Raw genomic sequence first — 14,261 nt, 5'->3', positions numbered from 1 at the left:
AGGTCGAATCCCACAAGACATTTTGTATTGTGATTTAATCGAAGGCAAGAGAGCTGCAGGTCATCCACTTTTAAGGTGTGCACAACTTTAAGGATGTGGTTAGTTGCTGCAGCATCTGGTTATTACAGGAGCCCAGCCTGTGACCACAGCTGTGTATCAATGATTAACCTCTTTAGTCACATGAGAAGCTGGAAAGGGAACATACTATTTCTCAAGACAAAATGCCACAGATATTGATATCAATGTGTTTTGTTTGATAGGATGAATAATTTCTTTTGTGTATCAATGATTAACCTCTTTAGTCACATGAGAAGCTGGAAAGGGAACATATTATCTATCAAGACAAAATGCCACAGATATCAATGTGTTTTGTTTGATAGGATGATTAATTTCTTTTGTGTATCAATGATTAACCTCTTTAGTCACATGAGAAGCTGGAAAGGGAACATATTATCTCTCAAGACAAAATGCCACAGATATTGATATCAATGTGTTTTGTTTGATAGGATGAATAATTTCTTTTGGTATCTTTGTGTTTTTATGACTAATAACATTCTACCTTTTTGTGGTTCCGCTGTTGAAACAGTAGCTAAGCACACCAATCCTTTAGATTATCTTTAAAAACAAGTGTAGATCAAATTTGTTCTGTTTTGCTCATGGTTTCTGGCTATTTCATAAAACTTGAAATTAATGGATTGGGAACAAAAATCATGGAACTAATGCTAATTCAGTTATTTTTACTTCCATTATTTTTAAGAAATATTACATCAATCTATCTTTGTTTTTCTAGAGCTTGTTACTTCAACCTGTCTTTGTTTTTCTAGGCCTTGTTACTTCAATCTGTCTTTGTTTTTCTAGAGCTTGGATTTGGGATAATGATTCTACTAAAGCTAAAACACTTGCCAAAAAAATAGAACATGTGACAGGGCTTGACACTTCACAAAGATTACCCGATGGACCTTCTTCTGGGGAGGCATTTCAAGTAGGTAATAGTTTAATATTTTTTTATGCTAAATAATAAAATATCAACCAAATTATTTAATTTTCATCATATTTTTGCTAGAAGCTCACCAATTAAAGGTATATATTTTGCAGTGGAGAATTAATATTAATAAATTTAAAAGAAAATTTAGTTGATACTTTGAGAAGTATGCTTATAAAATTATAAAAACACATTTTCTTGTTTCTTGAACCCTTTTAAAATTATATTTTAAACTGAAGATCTTACAAATATTTTGACACTTTGAAGTTCCTGATCTTTGTGTTTGTAAATAGAGTGCAATCATCAGCCTGGATGGTTGCCTGGTCATGTGGTATGCAATCTGGACTGTCATCTCAATGGTCCCAGGCTCAAACCCTGCGTGCTGCCATCCCCTGCTGGAAGATGTAATTTTATTATATAAATTACAGATGTTACTTCATAAAAGAAGATAATTACATCCTACTTATATCTGTGTTTCAATCTAGTCATGCATGTTAATCTGTGACTTAAACTCTGCTAAGTCATTGGTTTTCCTGACTGATCCCATTTAATAATCTTCAAATCTGAAGGAACATCTGAAACATGTAAACAGATAAATAAACTCTGAAACAATCATCTTAGTCATTTTAGTATAGAGTGGTTGTCCATGTTGAAAACATTGCCAAAGGTTAAAGACATTATTCTGGAGGGAAACAGATTTCTACATTCAACCATTTTTTTTCATTTGATTTTTTATTAGGCCAAAGAAAATATCTAATAGTTGAGACATCAACATATCTTTACACCATTCTCTTAGAGAGAAGCGTAAGTCATTGTTGCGTTCAATATAACCATTTTGTTCCTTAAGCAGCTGCTTGAGAATCATCAGGAATCTTGAATGGCGTCTGAACTTGGATCCTCCACTATGAAGGCAGGGTTTTGTTGTATTAGTTTGAAGTCTTCCTACCGTCATCTAGTAGGGTATATGGGCTTGGATTCTATGGTCTAAATTTCTGAAGCAACATCTGAAACTTTAAAGAAAAAACAAAAAGAAATTGTTACAACTCACTTTATCAAAAGCTTTAGTGCATTCAAAGAAACCATCTTTACATCTGAATTCTTTCCCTGGTATTTTTCTTGCTATTATGAATTTTTTATTTTATAATTATTGCTGTTTTAGTTTTTCTAAAATGTTTCTTAAGTGTTGGTATCTCAAAAAAAAGGATGCATAGACTGTTTGACTAATTACTATGAAATAGTATTTTATTTATAGCAAGTGGCAATTACAAACAGTTTACATGGCCTTATACAACCTTCTAAAGTGGAAATGACTCCTGCTATCCCCTTGTGTCACACCTACCACCTAAAAAATGCTCTTGTGAGGAAAACGTGACCATCAAGGCATTAAACTAATTTGTGACAGTGACAAAAAATTACAAGCTGACATCGCCACTTTGTTAACATCGATTTTTACTATTATCACCAAAATTCAATTAACCTTAATAATAATTAACTCTTAGTGCTGCGAACTAAGGAAAATAGATTTAAATGTCTTCAAAGTTCTGAATCTAAATATTGTAGTTCATTAACTTTTACGAAAATAAAAAAAAGTGACTGGTTAGTTTGCACGAGATGGCCTACAAGTGCTTTGTCTTTGTGTTCATCTGATTTCCTGTGATCTTATTATAGTGAAAAGTGCAATACAATTCTTCTATGTACAATGTCTTTTGGGCGTTAGGAATGTCTTCTGACAATGCCATCTTCTAGCCATATACAACGTCTTTCGGCCAATAGCAACATTTTCGGGGAGTGTGTAGCACCTTCTAATAGTCTCTAGTGCCCTGTGGTAGAATGTCTCCCTCTCTGGTAGCCTGTAGCACAACAAAATCAACATAATGTAGACACAATGCTGTAACAACAAAAGTATCAATCTAATCACAACGGACAAAACATGAAAATTTATAGCAAATAATTAACAATCAATCTTATGTTGACTGCCGTCTGCAATGCATAACATCGGTAGAGTTCTATGGCTTCACACTGATCTTTAAAAAATCTATAAACGAGTCCTTGTTGTCAAAGTTTCTGGCTAAAATATGTTTACAAGCCCCCCTGTTACAAAATGAAGTGATTGATTCAAAACTAATTTGAGCAGATCACAAACATAAGGATAGAAATACATATCACATTTGGGAATATTAAAAAAAACATGTTACACAACATTGTGATTATGCTTCTAAAGAAAAGCAACCATTTTATGCAGTAATTTGATCTATTAATGTGACTTATTAGCGTGTATAGCTAAAAATAGTAGAGGAGACGTATCGTCAGTAAGAGCCCCCGTACAACCTATTGCTACTAACGAGTTCCCATGAAACCTTAACCTAGTTAGGTTATTAAAATCAAACTGATCATTGTTTCAAGGTATGCTGGCACATTTGTCCAGTGGTATCTTGGTCTCTACTTACATTTCATAGATTATTAAGTATAACATCTAGGTATGTAATAATATATAATATTAGTGCATGCAAATAAAAATAAATAAATTATGGCTTTTATATAGCGCTACTTTCATGCTTATAGCATGCTCAGAGCGCTTTTGGTCCAATCTCATTTGTGGACCAGTGGAGGCAGGGGGTATCTAGGAGAAGGTTTTTCCGTGCTGCTTTTAGGCGCTCAGTAAACACAACTCTGCCCAAGTCGGGTGTCGAACCTCGAGCCCCCTTCACAGGTAGCCAAGCCAAGTTCAAGCGCACTTAGCCTCTCCACTTTGCTTCCCACTATAACTACAATATCTCATTACCTCTAATTTAAAGTAATGAAGTAGAGTTACAATACTATCTAGATATCACGATTCACTTTTATATATCATCAAATTATGTTTCATGTAAAGGAAATATTTCATGGGCCAACAAAATTGTATACTTCAGAACATCATAATTACAATTTAAAAAAATTGTAAAAGAAAAGTATTCAAGCTTCAGATTGAAACAGAATGGCTTAAAAGATTTCAATGAAGGAACTTCACTATTGAATGACTCAATAGATTTCAGTGGGGAACTTTACTTTTGAATGGCTCAAGAGATTTCAGTGAGGGAACTTTACTTTCATAGCACTCCTGATTTTAAATATTTTTAAAATGCCTCCAAACTTGAAACTAAAAGAGAAAGTAGATTATCTTCAATATCCCAAACGCAAAATATTTTACAAACATATATAGATCTAAATTTGCCTCTATAACTTGAGATCTAGAGTATAGATCTGTCTAGAGTGACTAGAGTGTATAGTTACTAATTTAGAATGAGTAGACTCTAGATAAATACTTCTAAATCTAGAATTATTTTAGATCTACAAACTACATCTAGAGTCCTATAACCTATATCTATACACTTAAGTAGATCTAGATAGATCAAGTAGTACCTAAACTGCCTGAAGACTAGTCACTAGATTATAATAGATTTTATATTTCTAGAACATTTTACATCTAGACAAGTATCATTTATAAATTTGTTCTAGTAAGTAGAATCTAAATCTAGATCTATGTCTGTAATTATAGATCTTATATCTAATGTAGATCTATAATGGCTATTAGACTCCATATGTATGCATTTTTAACCATTAAGTCCATTAGCTCCAGTTAGGGTGATTGAGCTCATCATATAAATTTAGATCAAACTATTGAAATCAAGCATAGGACATAATTATGATTCGATAAGTACATGTTTTCTTAGTTTTAATCATTTTTACTATTAACATTAGAAGCAAACTAGCATTGTCACTTAAGTAATAATTGAAATTGTATTTATTGCGCACAATATGGCTGCAGAACGTAAATGCGTTTATGTTCCACAATGGAGCTCAGCATTCCACACTTTCAGCCTGAGTGTTCCAAATTCTGGGTCTTGGGGGTAGGCATGATAATTTAGCTGGTAATGTAGGAGCAATTACACACAGTTTATATAACCTTTGTAATGGGAAATCACTCCTGCTATCATTATTAGTCTAAAATAGCTAACTCCTCTTATGTCGCAGCTCTAAAAGAATAGACATAGTAAATACTTTAGAAGCTCATTATTATCTAAACCTTAAAAGGTTCCTAACAAGAATTTTTTTTAAATTTCAGGTAGTGAACTATGGTTTAGGTGGCCATTATGAAGTTCATATGGATCCTTTTGATGTAAGATGTGTCATTTTTCTTCATTTATGCAGAACTTTGTAACATAGATTTCTCAGAGCTTAAACAATTTATCTCAAACCTGAAAATTAACAATTTCCCCTGCTCCTAAATAATGGTCTTAAAAAAAAGTATATAGATCCAGCGGATGTTGGAGATGGTAATATAATTAGGACACTACTGGTATTGTAAATAGTAAATTATGAATGTTAAATTCCTATTCATTTACAATTTAATGAGTCAAATGTTTTTAAAAATCATATAAAAAAAGAAACAATTTAGTCGATTTCTGGTATTTGTATTTGACTTTTTATTTACAGTATATGTCTTTTAAAAAAAAAACTGCATATTCAGTACTGATTCATTTAGTTCTTAATAGATGATGTTTAACAGATTTTAAGAGAAGGTGAAAAATATGCTAGATGTAATGATAACAATCTCATTATCTTATGTTTTAAATTTCTCGTCAAGTTTTAGTGTTCAATTCCTCATACATAATTGAAATTCATGTCAAACAGGCTGCACCAGAACAAGGGGAATTACAATATTCTGGCGAAAGAATTGCAACTTTTCTTATATATGTAAGTAGTTTTAAAAAATATGTTTCTTTTACTAGTTTTTGCAATGTTAGTGTTTATTTAGGTCAAAGAGTTTCTTAAAATAAATACTTATTCAAAAATACATTATGAGGAATGTCAATATGATAAAAGCCCCATTCTTTGTTAACCAAAAGTGAATGGACCATAAATAAATTATGATTGCAGCTGAAAGGGTACAAACCTTTGAGGCTCAAAGAAAATCTATTTACAAACCATTTAAACAAAACTGGTTGCTAAAATGAACACAAAAATAACATGATTTTGAAGGGTTTAAACTTCTAGTAACTTAATTATATAAATAGCGATCAGAACCAAAATATGGTTTTATTCCCTTTTATAAATGTACAGCAATAATACAACTATGTGTTATAATCAGAATCAGGAATTAGGATCTTACAATTTTTTTTCCCAACAGTTAAGTGATGTCCAAAGAGGAGGATCTACTGTCTTTACTCGTGTTGGCATTGCTGTAGCCCCTAAGAAAGTAAGTGATATAGAAAAACATTTTTATAGAAAGATTATAATCAGAATTTAAATGTTTATATATATATATATATATATATATATATATATATATAGTGCTGTAAAAAGCATAATGTAGGCTCAAAAGGCTTTAAAACATAACAGACATAATACAGCCCCCCAAAATTTCCTCAAAGATTTGCACAGATATTTATCTTAATAGTAGTAAAGCAAATTGTCTATTTGATTTCAATGGGAACCTGTACCTGTACTGTAAAGGCCCTCAGAGGCACTAAGTTTTGCTAACAAAAGAATATCTCAGGACAGATTACAAAGATTTCATCCTTATAAATGCACTGATGACAAAGCTTGGCACATTGTAAATCAATTCTTGTTCTCATGCTAAGCCAACGGTGTCTATCAGCAGAGCAGCAGCAGAATCATGTTTCGATTTGCTAAGCACTATCTAAGCCATGCAGTTCAGGCTAGTGCTGCCAGATGAAAGATATGACACCCAAAAAAGGAGAGTACATCCTTCTTTTGTCTGACCTCTGGTATCCATATTTCAACTTACTAGTCCATGGATGGTATTGCTCTATATCTGTCACATCTTAAGCAAATTAATTTTTTATATATATAAAGATGTTGAATTTCGTTTCTTTCTCATGAATCTCTAACAACTCAGAAGCTCTAATTTTGATTACTATTAAATAAACTAAAATAATTGCTAACTACTGAGAAGGAAGATAAGAGAGGGTGAACAATGTTTGAAGATCTTTAAAAGGGAAATTGTAGACTAACAGATTGTGCGCGCGTGAAGTTTTCTTTGCATTTAATATTGGTGTTTTAGCGTATAGGAAGTAGTTTCTTTTAAGTGCGTTTTGTTGTCTGGAATATTGTGTGTGGGTGTGTTTACGTCATCCCTAGTTCCCGCAAGAGAGAGAGAGAGAGCTTCTTTTGTGAGCTGGGTAGCTGGTTGTTTGTTTCCCCCTTGTAAGGGTACGTAAGTACATAGTTTTATTAAGGAAGCTGATCTTTTTGGTACGGGTGTCGCTATTGAAAAGTTCTTTCTTGTAGCGGCATCGCTAGATATAGGTTTCTTTTCATTTCAGGGTGTTAGGCTTTGGGCTATGGGAAAGGGGGTCGTCTTTCTGCCCTTGGAGTTGTGTAGTAACTATCGTTGTTGAGGTGTAGGGAGTTGAGGTTCTGTTGGGCGCCGAGATGGAGTGTGAGCGTGAAGGTGTGTTACGGAAACTTATTAGTTTGATATTAGACTAATTATTAACCTGTTGACAACTGTTGTTATTCACTAAATGTTCAGTTGAATAACTGTTCTTCAATGTTCACATTTTACATGCCATTATCTTTAGGTTCTTGTGTTCAGGCTGGGGATACAGGACCATAATATCATACCCTACCTAAGCGACTAAACCCACCTGACACAGATCATACATCTATTATCTGCGTATGGATAATTTTTTTTTACTATTTAAATCTACAGCAATCTTGGAAATACACTCACTAAAATAATTCAATAGCCCTTTCAAACATAATAAACTACTATATTCATTACTACTTGATTAAGACTTCTTGGAAACTGCAATGCTCAATACAAATATTAGGTCAATATTTTAGGACTTAGTACCTAATAGTAATTTAGTTTCATCAGCGCTGGCAATGATTCTTCTTTATTTGATCTCATCCTCACTTTTTCCATTGGACGACACAGCTCTTGCAGGCACTGCTGCTACACTCTTGCACATATGGCCATCCAGAGTGAAGGATACAAACTACTTTAGGTCGACATTGTTTTTGGTGTTGGTTTTATGAGAAAGACTTAATTGAAAAGAAGACCGCCGTTTGTTACTCCCGATTAGCTTACATTTTTTTGCATTAATTAATTGTTTGCATTATTCTTTGTTTATTTATGATAGCATCAGCATATATCTTAGGTACTAGAATGTTTCTAGGGTAAGACGTATTAGTTTTCTCCTGTTTTAATGTTGTGTTTATTTCTTTGTTTTAGAACATGGCGTTATTTTGGTACAACTTTGATCCAGCTCATCAGAAAGATGACCTTACTCATCATGCTGGTTGCCCTGTTTTGATTGGCCAAAAATGGAGTAAGTTTCTATTTCTGGTTTTAATCTAATCCTATGAACTTAAATAGAAATAGATTTCCCAAAGTATACAGAAGTATAAACAAGTAATATAAAATAAAATCAGTGCCTACTTAATGTTTTAATAGTAAACTAAACATGCATATCAGTATTTGTAGCAATTCTTATTAATATAGATATATGATAATTATTCTACGCAAGTGGCTTATATAAAGTAATATTTTCTTTAAATTTTCAGTTTTCCTTTTTATGACGACTATCTCATTGTTATTATTCTTATGTTTGATATTTTTCATTCTAAACCCTTTTCTAGTTTGCAACAAATGGATATGGACTTATGGCAATACATTCAGAAGGCGTTGTGGATTAACACCTGATGCGACTCAACTAGATATTGAAGAAGATATGAAACATGGCTATAAATGGCATTGATTTTATTGGTTCATTTATTTCTGTTCTATTGTCTACTATTATTATGTCCCTAAAGCTTTTTTTTTTTTATTGAAAAGAATGTGGGAGGGTAGGTTAATGTACAGAAAATTGACTCTATGCGATAAAAAGTTTTTAAAAATCATATTAAGATAATAATTATTATTCAATAAACAAAAAGAGGACAACAATATTAATAAGTAATGTAATTTTTCAATTTTAATTATCCTTCCATCATGGTTTTTTTTTTTAGATTTTTGTAACAAATTGTTTGTTATTATGTCATCAGTTTAGGTAACTCTTGTTGCATTGGGTTAACAAACACATATAGCCGAATTCTGTTTCGGATGCGCCCAGATGAGTACAGCTAAATATTAGGATCTCAAATGATGCTTTTTTTTTTCTATAACTTGTATGTTCTAAAATATCTCTGAGATACAATGAGAATATCTCATTATCAAGCTAAAGTATCCACTGGCTTTTAAATATTCCAATTCACACATTTAAACTATTATTTAATAGTCTAAAAATCTTTGTATATTGAATTTTATTTTTCATTATTATAATCTCAAACTACAGTCTAACCATTCCATTTCATTGGTACTGCATTGCATGGATGACCCTTTGATACTCCAACCCATCTTATCATTTAAAATCTCTCCCAAACTCACTTCTAGCATTATTGAGGCATGTTATTGTTCTGCCTAAGAGTCTTCTTCCTTAATTTTTTACTGTACCTTACGCACTCTTCAATATTGTTTTCAAGGGGCCTGCCCAGCAGTATCTTTTTTATTTCTATCACTTGAGATGGATCTTTATTTAGTTGACATAGTTTCTAATTGCTGTAGAATCAGCACTAGCCTATTACTGTTTCCATTTTGTTTTTAGAACTGCTTTCTTGAGTATGTATTAAATTTTCCTTATTTTCAAAAGTATCAAGGTCTCACAAAATGACTACTGGTCATATGATAGTTTTGAAGACAGGTTTTTTGTTATGCTTTTGAATGATCTTATTGGAGTTCATTATTGATTCTCTCTATTTAAAGGTATATACTAGTTTTAAAAAAAAATGTAAGCTATTCTTATATTTTGTTTCTACTCTGTTCATCTCTTACCAATATACATATTTTGTTATGGTCCATTCTCTTTTCTGGACCTAAGGAAAGAGGGGGTATATGGGAGTAGGTTTTCTTGCTGCCTTTGGTAATCAGCACACCTAACTCAGCTCTAGTTGGGATTCAAACTCAACTCAAACTTCCTTGATAGGTGGAGTATGCCACTCAGCCACATAACCCACACATCTTTCAAAAAACCAACTTCTAGTTCTGTCCAAAAAAAATTTTTTGTATCAACTTTCTTTAGTGTAAGCTTGAAAAGCATTCTTGATAGCGAGTCTTTAATCTTAATTGAATCTTTTCTTGGGTGTATGATTTTTACTTTCAGGATTGTTAAGTTATTTATTGTTAGTTTGTAAAGTATTTCAAATCCAGTAGCATCTGCATTATCTGTTGATGTTAAGTCCTTTTTTTCTGTAGACATTATAAGATTAAAATGTGTTGAGTTGTGACTTAATTAAACTTGAATCCTTATTAGTAGTCACCATGATATCTACATAGTATTTCAAGTCTCATAGTAATTGACTTAGGATTTTGGTTGCCAACCAAGCCTGGATATTTTCTAGACCTTTGGATTTTGTTACTATGGTAATTATTGTACGGTCAGCTTTAGGTTTTCCGTTCTGTCTTTTGGTTACTATAGTTTTGACTTCTTGTAGATTGTGGTTGGTATCTTGATGCTTTTTTTTTTTCTTTTGACCTGTCACTTGAGTTGTTTTACCTCTTTCAACATTCATGTGCGTAGTGACCCTTAATAATAATATAATAATGATAAAAATCTTTATTGTCCTTGAGGAAGATGACAGTAACTACATTCTACATCTCTAGTCTTACATTGTGATGCATAATGTCCTTTGAAATTGCAGTGTGTACATATTGGTGTTCTTTCTGGTCTTTCGAGTTTTGGTGTTCTGGTTTCTTTGGTATAACATGAAATTTTTGTCTGCAGACTGCTTATTTGGTTTGTTGGGATATGCCGCTCTATATTGTCTGATTACTTGAGTTAAAGTTTGAATGTCTTTTGGATTTCTTTCAATTGTAAATGATTATCTTCTGAGTGCACATGTATCAATAATGACATGTTCACAAAGATTTTCATAGATTTTATTTTTGACAAAGAGATCCATCTATCAGACCACATTTTCATGTTTGAGATGAATATTTGTGGTTCGTCTTCTTGTTGAAGCCTTTTTTTGTAAACCTATTTCTGTTTGTGTCTTGTGTAGCGCCATACTGTCTCAGCAGTGCTTCTTTAACGTTCTGTAGCTGTCTAGTTCATGTGCTGGAAGTTGGATAGAAATGTCTATGGCTTTACCTGTAAGAAGGCTCATTTAAGTTCTTGAATATTGATCTTCAGGCTGACCTGATGCTTTTTCTAATTCTTCAAACAGCATTAGATAAGAATCAATATTGTCTTTTGATTCTTGAAAATTGGCCATTTTTTACATGTCTTTATATTTGTCAAAGCCTGCAGTCCTTAGTCGTGCACCCGATGCTTCTTTCTGTGCCTTCGCTTGTTTTACTTCTTGTTATTTCATTAAGTGTCCGTGTTCCATTTGTTCTAATATTTTCTTTTCATATTCTTTATAATTTTGTTTTGCCCATTGTAATTTTTCAGGTTTAGATATGCCTGCTTCTTTAGCCATGTCAAGACAATCTTGGCTGCTGTGATGAATTCACTGCAAGTAGTCTTGTGCTTGTTAAATTAATAGTTGAATATAAATGAGTGTCGTAACTCAATGTTAGAATTCAATTAATATCAGTTAATATGTACTTTTGTTTCTCTTTATAGGCCATTGTATTTAGGGCCTAGAAGATTTGTGTTGACCAGCCATTCAGATGCTATCACAATAAAGATTGATAGATAATATACCTGGTCATTTCTAAATGACAAAATACTATCAGCATGTTTTGTAAAATGTTTTACATGTTTCGGATGTTCCTTCAGAGTTGAAGATAATTACTTCCTAATCCAAACCTCCCGATGGACGACGGGGGATGGGAGCGGGCAGGGTTTGAACCCGGGACCATCGATAAATCTGAACGACAGTCCAGCGTGCAAACCGCACGACCAGGCAGCCAGTCTATAGCTCTGTAGCTTGTTATTCACATGATAGAAGCATAATATTTGACTTGGCTGTCATGAATTTCCATTTTGATGATGAAGAATAATTAGCATTTTTTTTATTTATATTATTTGCAGATCTTACAAAATACGTTGAAAGTAGAAATGTAATTCTTTATGGTTTAAGTTGGCTGCATAATGTTGTGCTATGCCCACTAGACTGTCATTCAATGGGTTTAAACCCTATCTATTATATCCCCTGCCGTCCTGCAAGAGGTTTCGGTTAGGATGTAATTATCTTCACATCTGAAGGAACAGATTATATTTATTTTAAGTCTTTTGACGGTATAATTGAAAATTATAATTTTTAGGATACTTAATTACAGCAGTTGCTAATATGTTGATATTCTTTTGGTGTTATACCTAAATTTTCCTTTTTATTAGGAAGTATTATTGTTTTCTCAGTTATAATACATTGATATATGCAAATGTTTCCATGTTTAATTAATATTTTATGTTGTGATAACTTTATTAGACAAATCTTATGAATGATGGAGTTAAAACAATGTGCGTTCAAATTTGATTTATGGCAAGCATTAGAATAATAATTAATTATTGATGGACATATTTATCATTGACAACCTGCTATTTCAATAGTCAGTGCTAAGGTATTTAGATTTTCCATTATTCATTGAATACCTATTTTTTTCCTGAACTTTCTCAAATAAAAAATATTTATAAGTCAATTATTATGATTCAATACATTTGAAATAGGCAAGTACATGTAATCAAGATGTTGGGAGGCATAGGAGGATTGAAACCTGTTGTTACTCTTGTCATGCTACTCATATATATATTCTTAAAAATTATGCTGACTGTTGAAGGACTATCATCAAGCTGTGGTTATGATTTAATCAGGTCCATTTTAAATCCAGATTGTTTTGATCAACATGAGACATTATGGTAGTCATTTTGAAAATGTTGCTGCTCTGACATAAGAATTCCATTAAGTATCATATTTATATGATTGTAGTCTTTAGAATCAATCTTATATGATCAATATGAAAGTTTTTGATTTCAAAATCAGTTTGTTTTTAATGTAATTAATGGTTAATTTATGCATCTCAATGCTATTTACATCCATGTCAGATGTCTTCATGTTATAAAGATTAAATATGTACATTTTCATAAGCAATGATCTCTCATTTTTTGTTTATTTTACAAAAGTTCATCACCTACATACTACAAGGTCTATTTGCAAAGTGGTCTATTTGCAAAGCACTACATAGTTTATTTGCCACTGAAAAGAACATATTAATGAACTATAACAAAGAACTAGATTTGTTACTTATAACACACGTTTTACAATCCAAACATGTGCTAATTATAAACAATCTAAAAGTTGTAACAAACACTATCTGTAAAGCTCACCAGAGACTCTAAAGACTTCAAAAAAAGGAAAACAAAATTTTATTTGTGTGGAGTCAGCATAATGTTGAAATAAAGAGGGTTTTAAAAAATAAAAATGTTAAAAATTTAATTCCAACATGAAAATAAAATAAGTATCTGTAAATAAACATTAAATAATAAAATGTATCACATAAAATACTTCAATTTTACAGGCCTACTAACAGAGACTACATTCAACAGCTTATACACTTTTTAAAATGTTTAGATAGATCTAGAAAAAAAACAAGGTATTATTTGTAGCTATGAATTGAACAATCTTTCTTTTAGAAACTTTAAAAAATGTTTAGATAGATCTAGAAAGAAAACAAAGCATTGTTTGCAGCTATTGATTGAACAATATTTTTTTTTTAGTTTCGAGGATCATCCGATTTATTTTGAGTAGGGTCTGACAAGTCTAAAAATTAATTAAAACTTTGTTACAATAACAGTTGAATTTATTATATTCTTTTTCTTATCTTATAAAATACAGACGTTACTTCAAAAAAGATGATTACGACCTATGCTGTTCCTAGGTCAATGCATTTTAACCAATGACTTTAATTCTGCCAACTCATTGGTTTTCCTCTCTGACTCAGGCAACCCATTCAATGCTCTAATGGCACTTGGGAAGAAGGAGCAATTCAAATTTGCTACATACTTCTGTTTTGAAGTAGAATCATTTGAGGCTGTAATATTTGATTCAACTTCAGTTTTGAAGTAGAACTATTTGAGGCTATGCAAAATTAAGAAAAAAAATGTTGAGGGTGACCTAGAAATATAGTCGCAGGATTAGGGAGGAAATAATTTTTCTGGGACTTTTTAAAAATATAAATACGACCTTTCTGTGTGTCTGACCTTTCCATGTTATTGATGTGATTGAAACATGA

General features: G+C 32.0%; 1 protein-coding gene across 3 annotated transcripts in view; it reads left to right on the top strand.

Annotated features, from left to right (window-relative positions):
- The window catches only part of LOC106068720 (prolyl 4-hydroxylase subunit alpha-3-like), a 38,335-nt gene extending 25,215 nt beyond the window's left edge, over nucleotides 1-13,120 (top strand). For all 3 annotated transcript variants that reach the window (XM_056008974.1, XM_056008975.1, XM_056008976.1), the window contains 6 exons: nucleotides 859-986; nucleotides 5,089-5,138; nucleotides 5,654-5,716; nucleotides 6,150-6,218; nucleotides 8,223-8,319; nucleotides 8,630-13,120. In XM_056008974.1, the coding sequence (XP_055864949.1) occupies nucleotides 859-986; nucleotides 5,089-5,138; nucleotides 5,654-5,716; nucleotides 6,150-6,218; nucleotides 8,223-8,319; nucleotides 8,630-8,748 (526 nt within the window). In that variant the 3' untranslated portion in view covers nucleotides 8,749-13,120. The remainder of the gene's footprint in view (nucleotides 1-858; nucleotides 987-5,088; nucleotides 5,139-5,653; nucleotides 5,717-6,149; nucleotides 6,219-8,222; nucleotides 8,320-8,629) is intronic.
- The last annotated feature ends 1,141 nt before the right edge of the window (nucleotides 13,121-14,261 follow it).

The sequence above is a fragment of the Biomphalaria glabrata genome, chromosome 13 (genome assembly GCF_947242115.1).
Source record: "Biomphalaria glabrata chromosome 13, xgBioGlab47.1, whole genome shotgun sequence".
Lineage (NCBI taxonomy): Eukaryota > Metazoa > Mollusca > Gastropoda > Planorbidae > Biomphalaria > Biomphalaria glabrata.
Note: the sequence above shows the minus strand (reverse complement) of the source record. Positions and strands in the feature narration are given on the sequence as shown.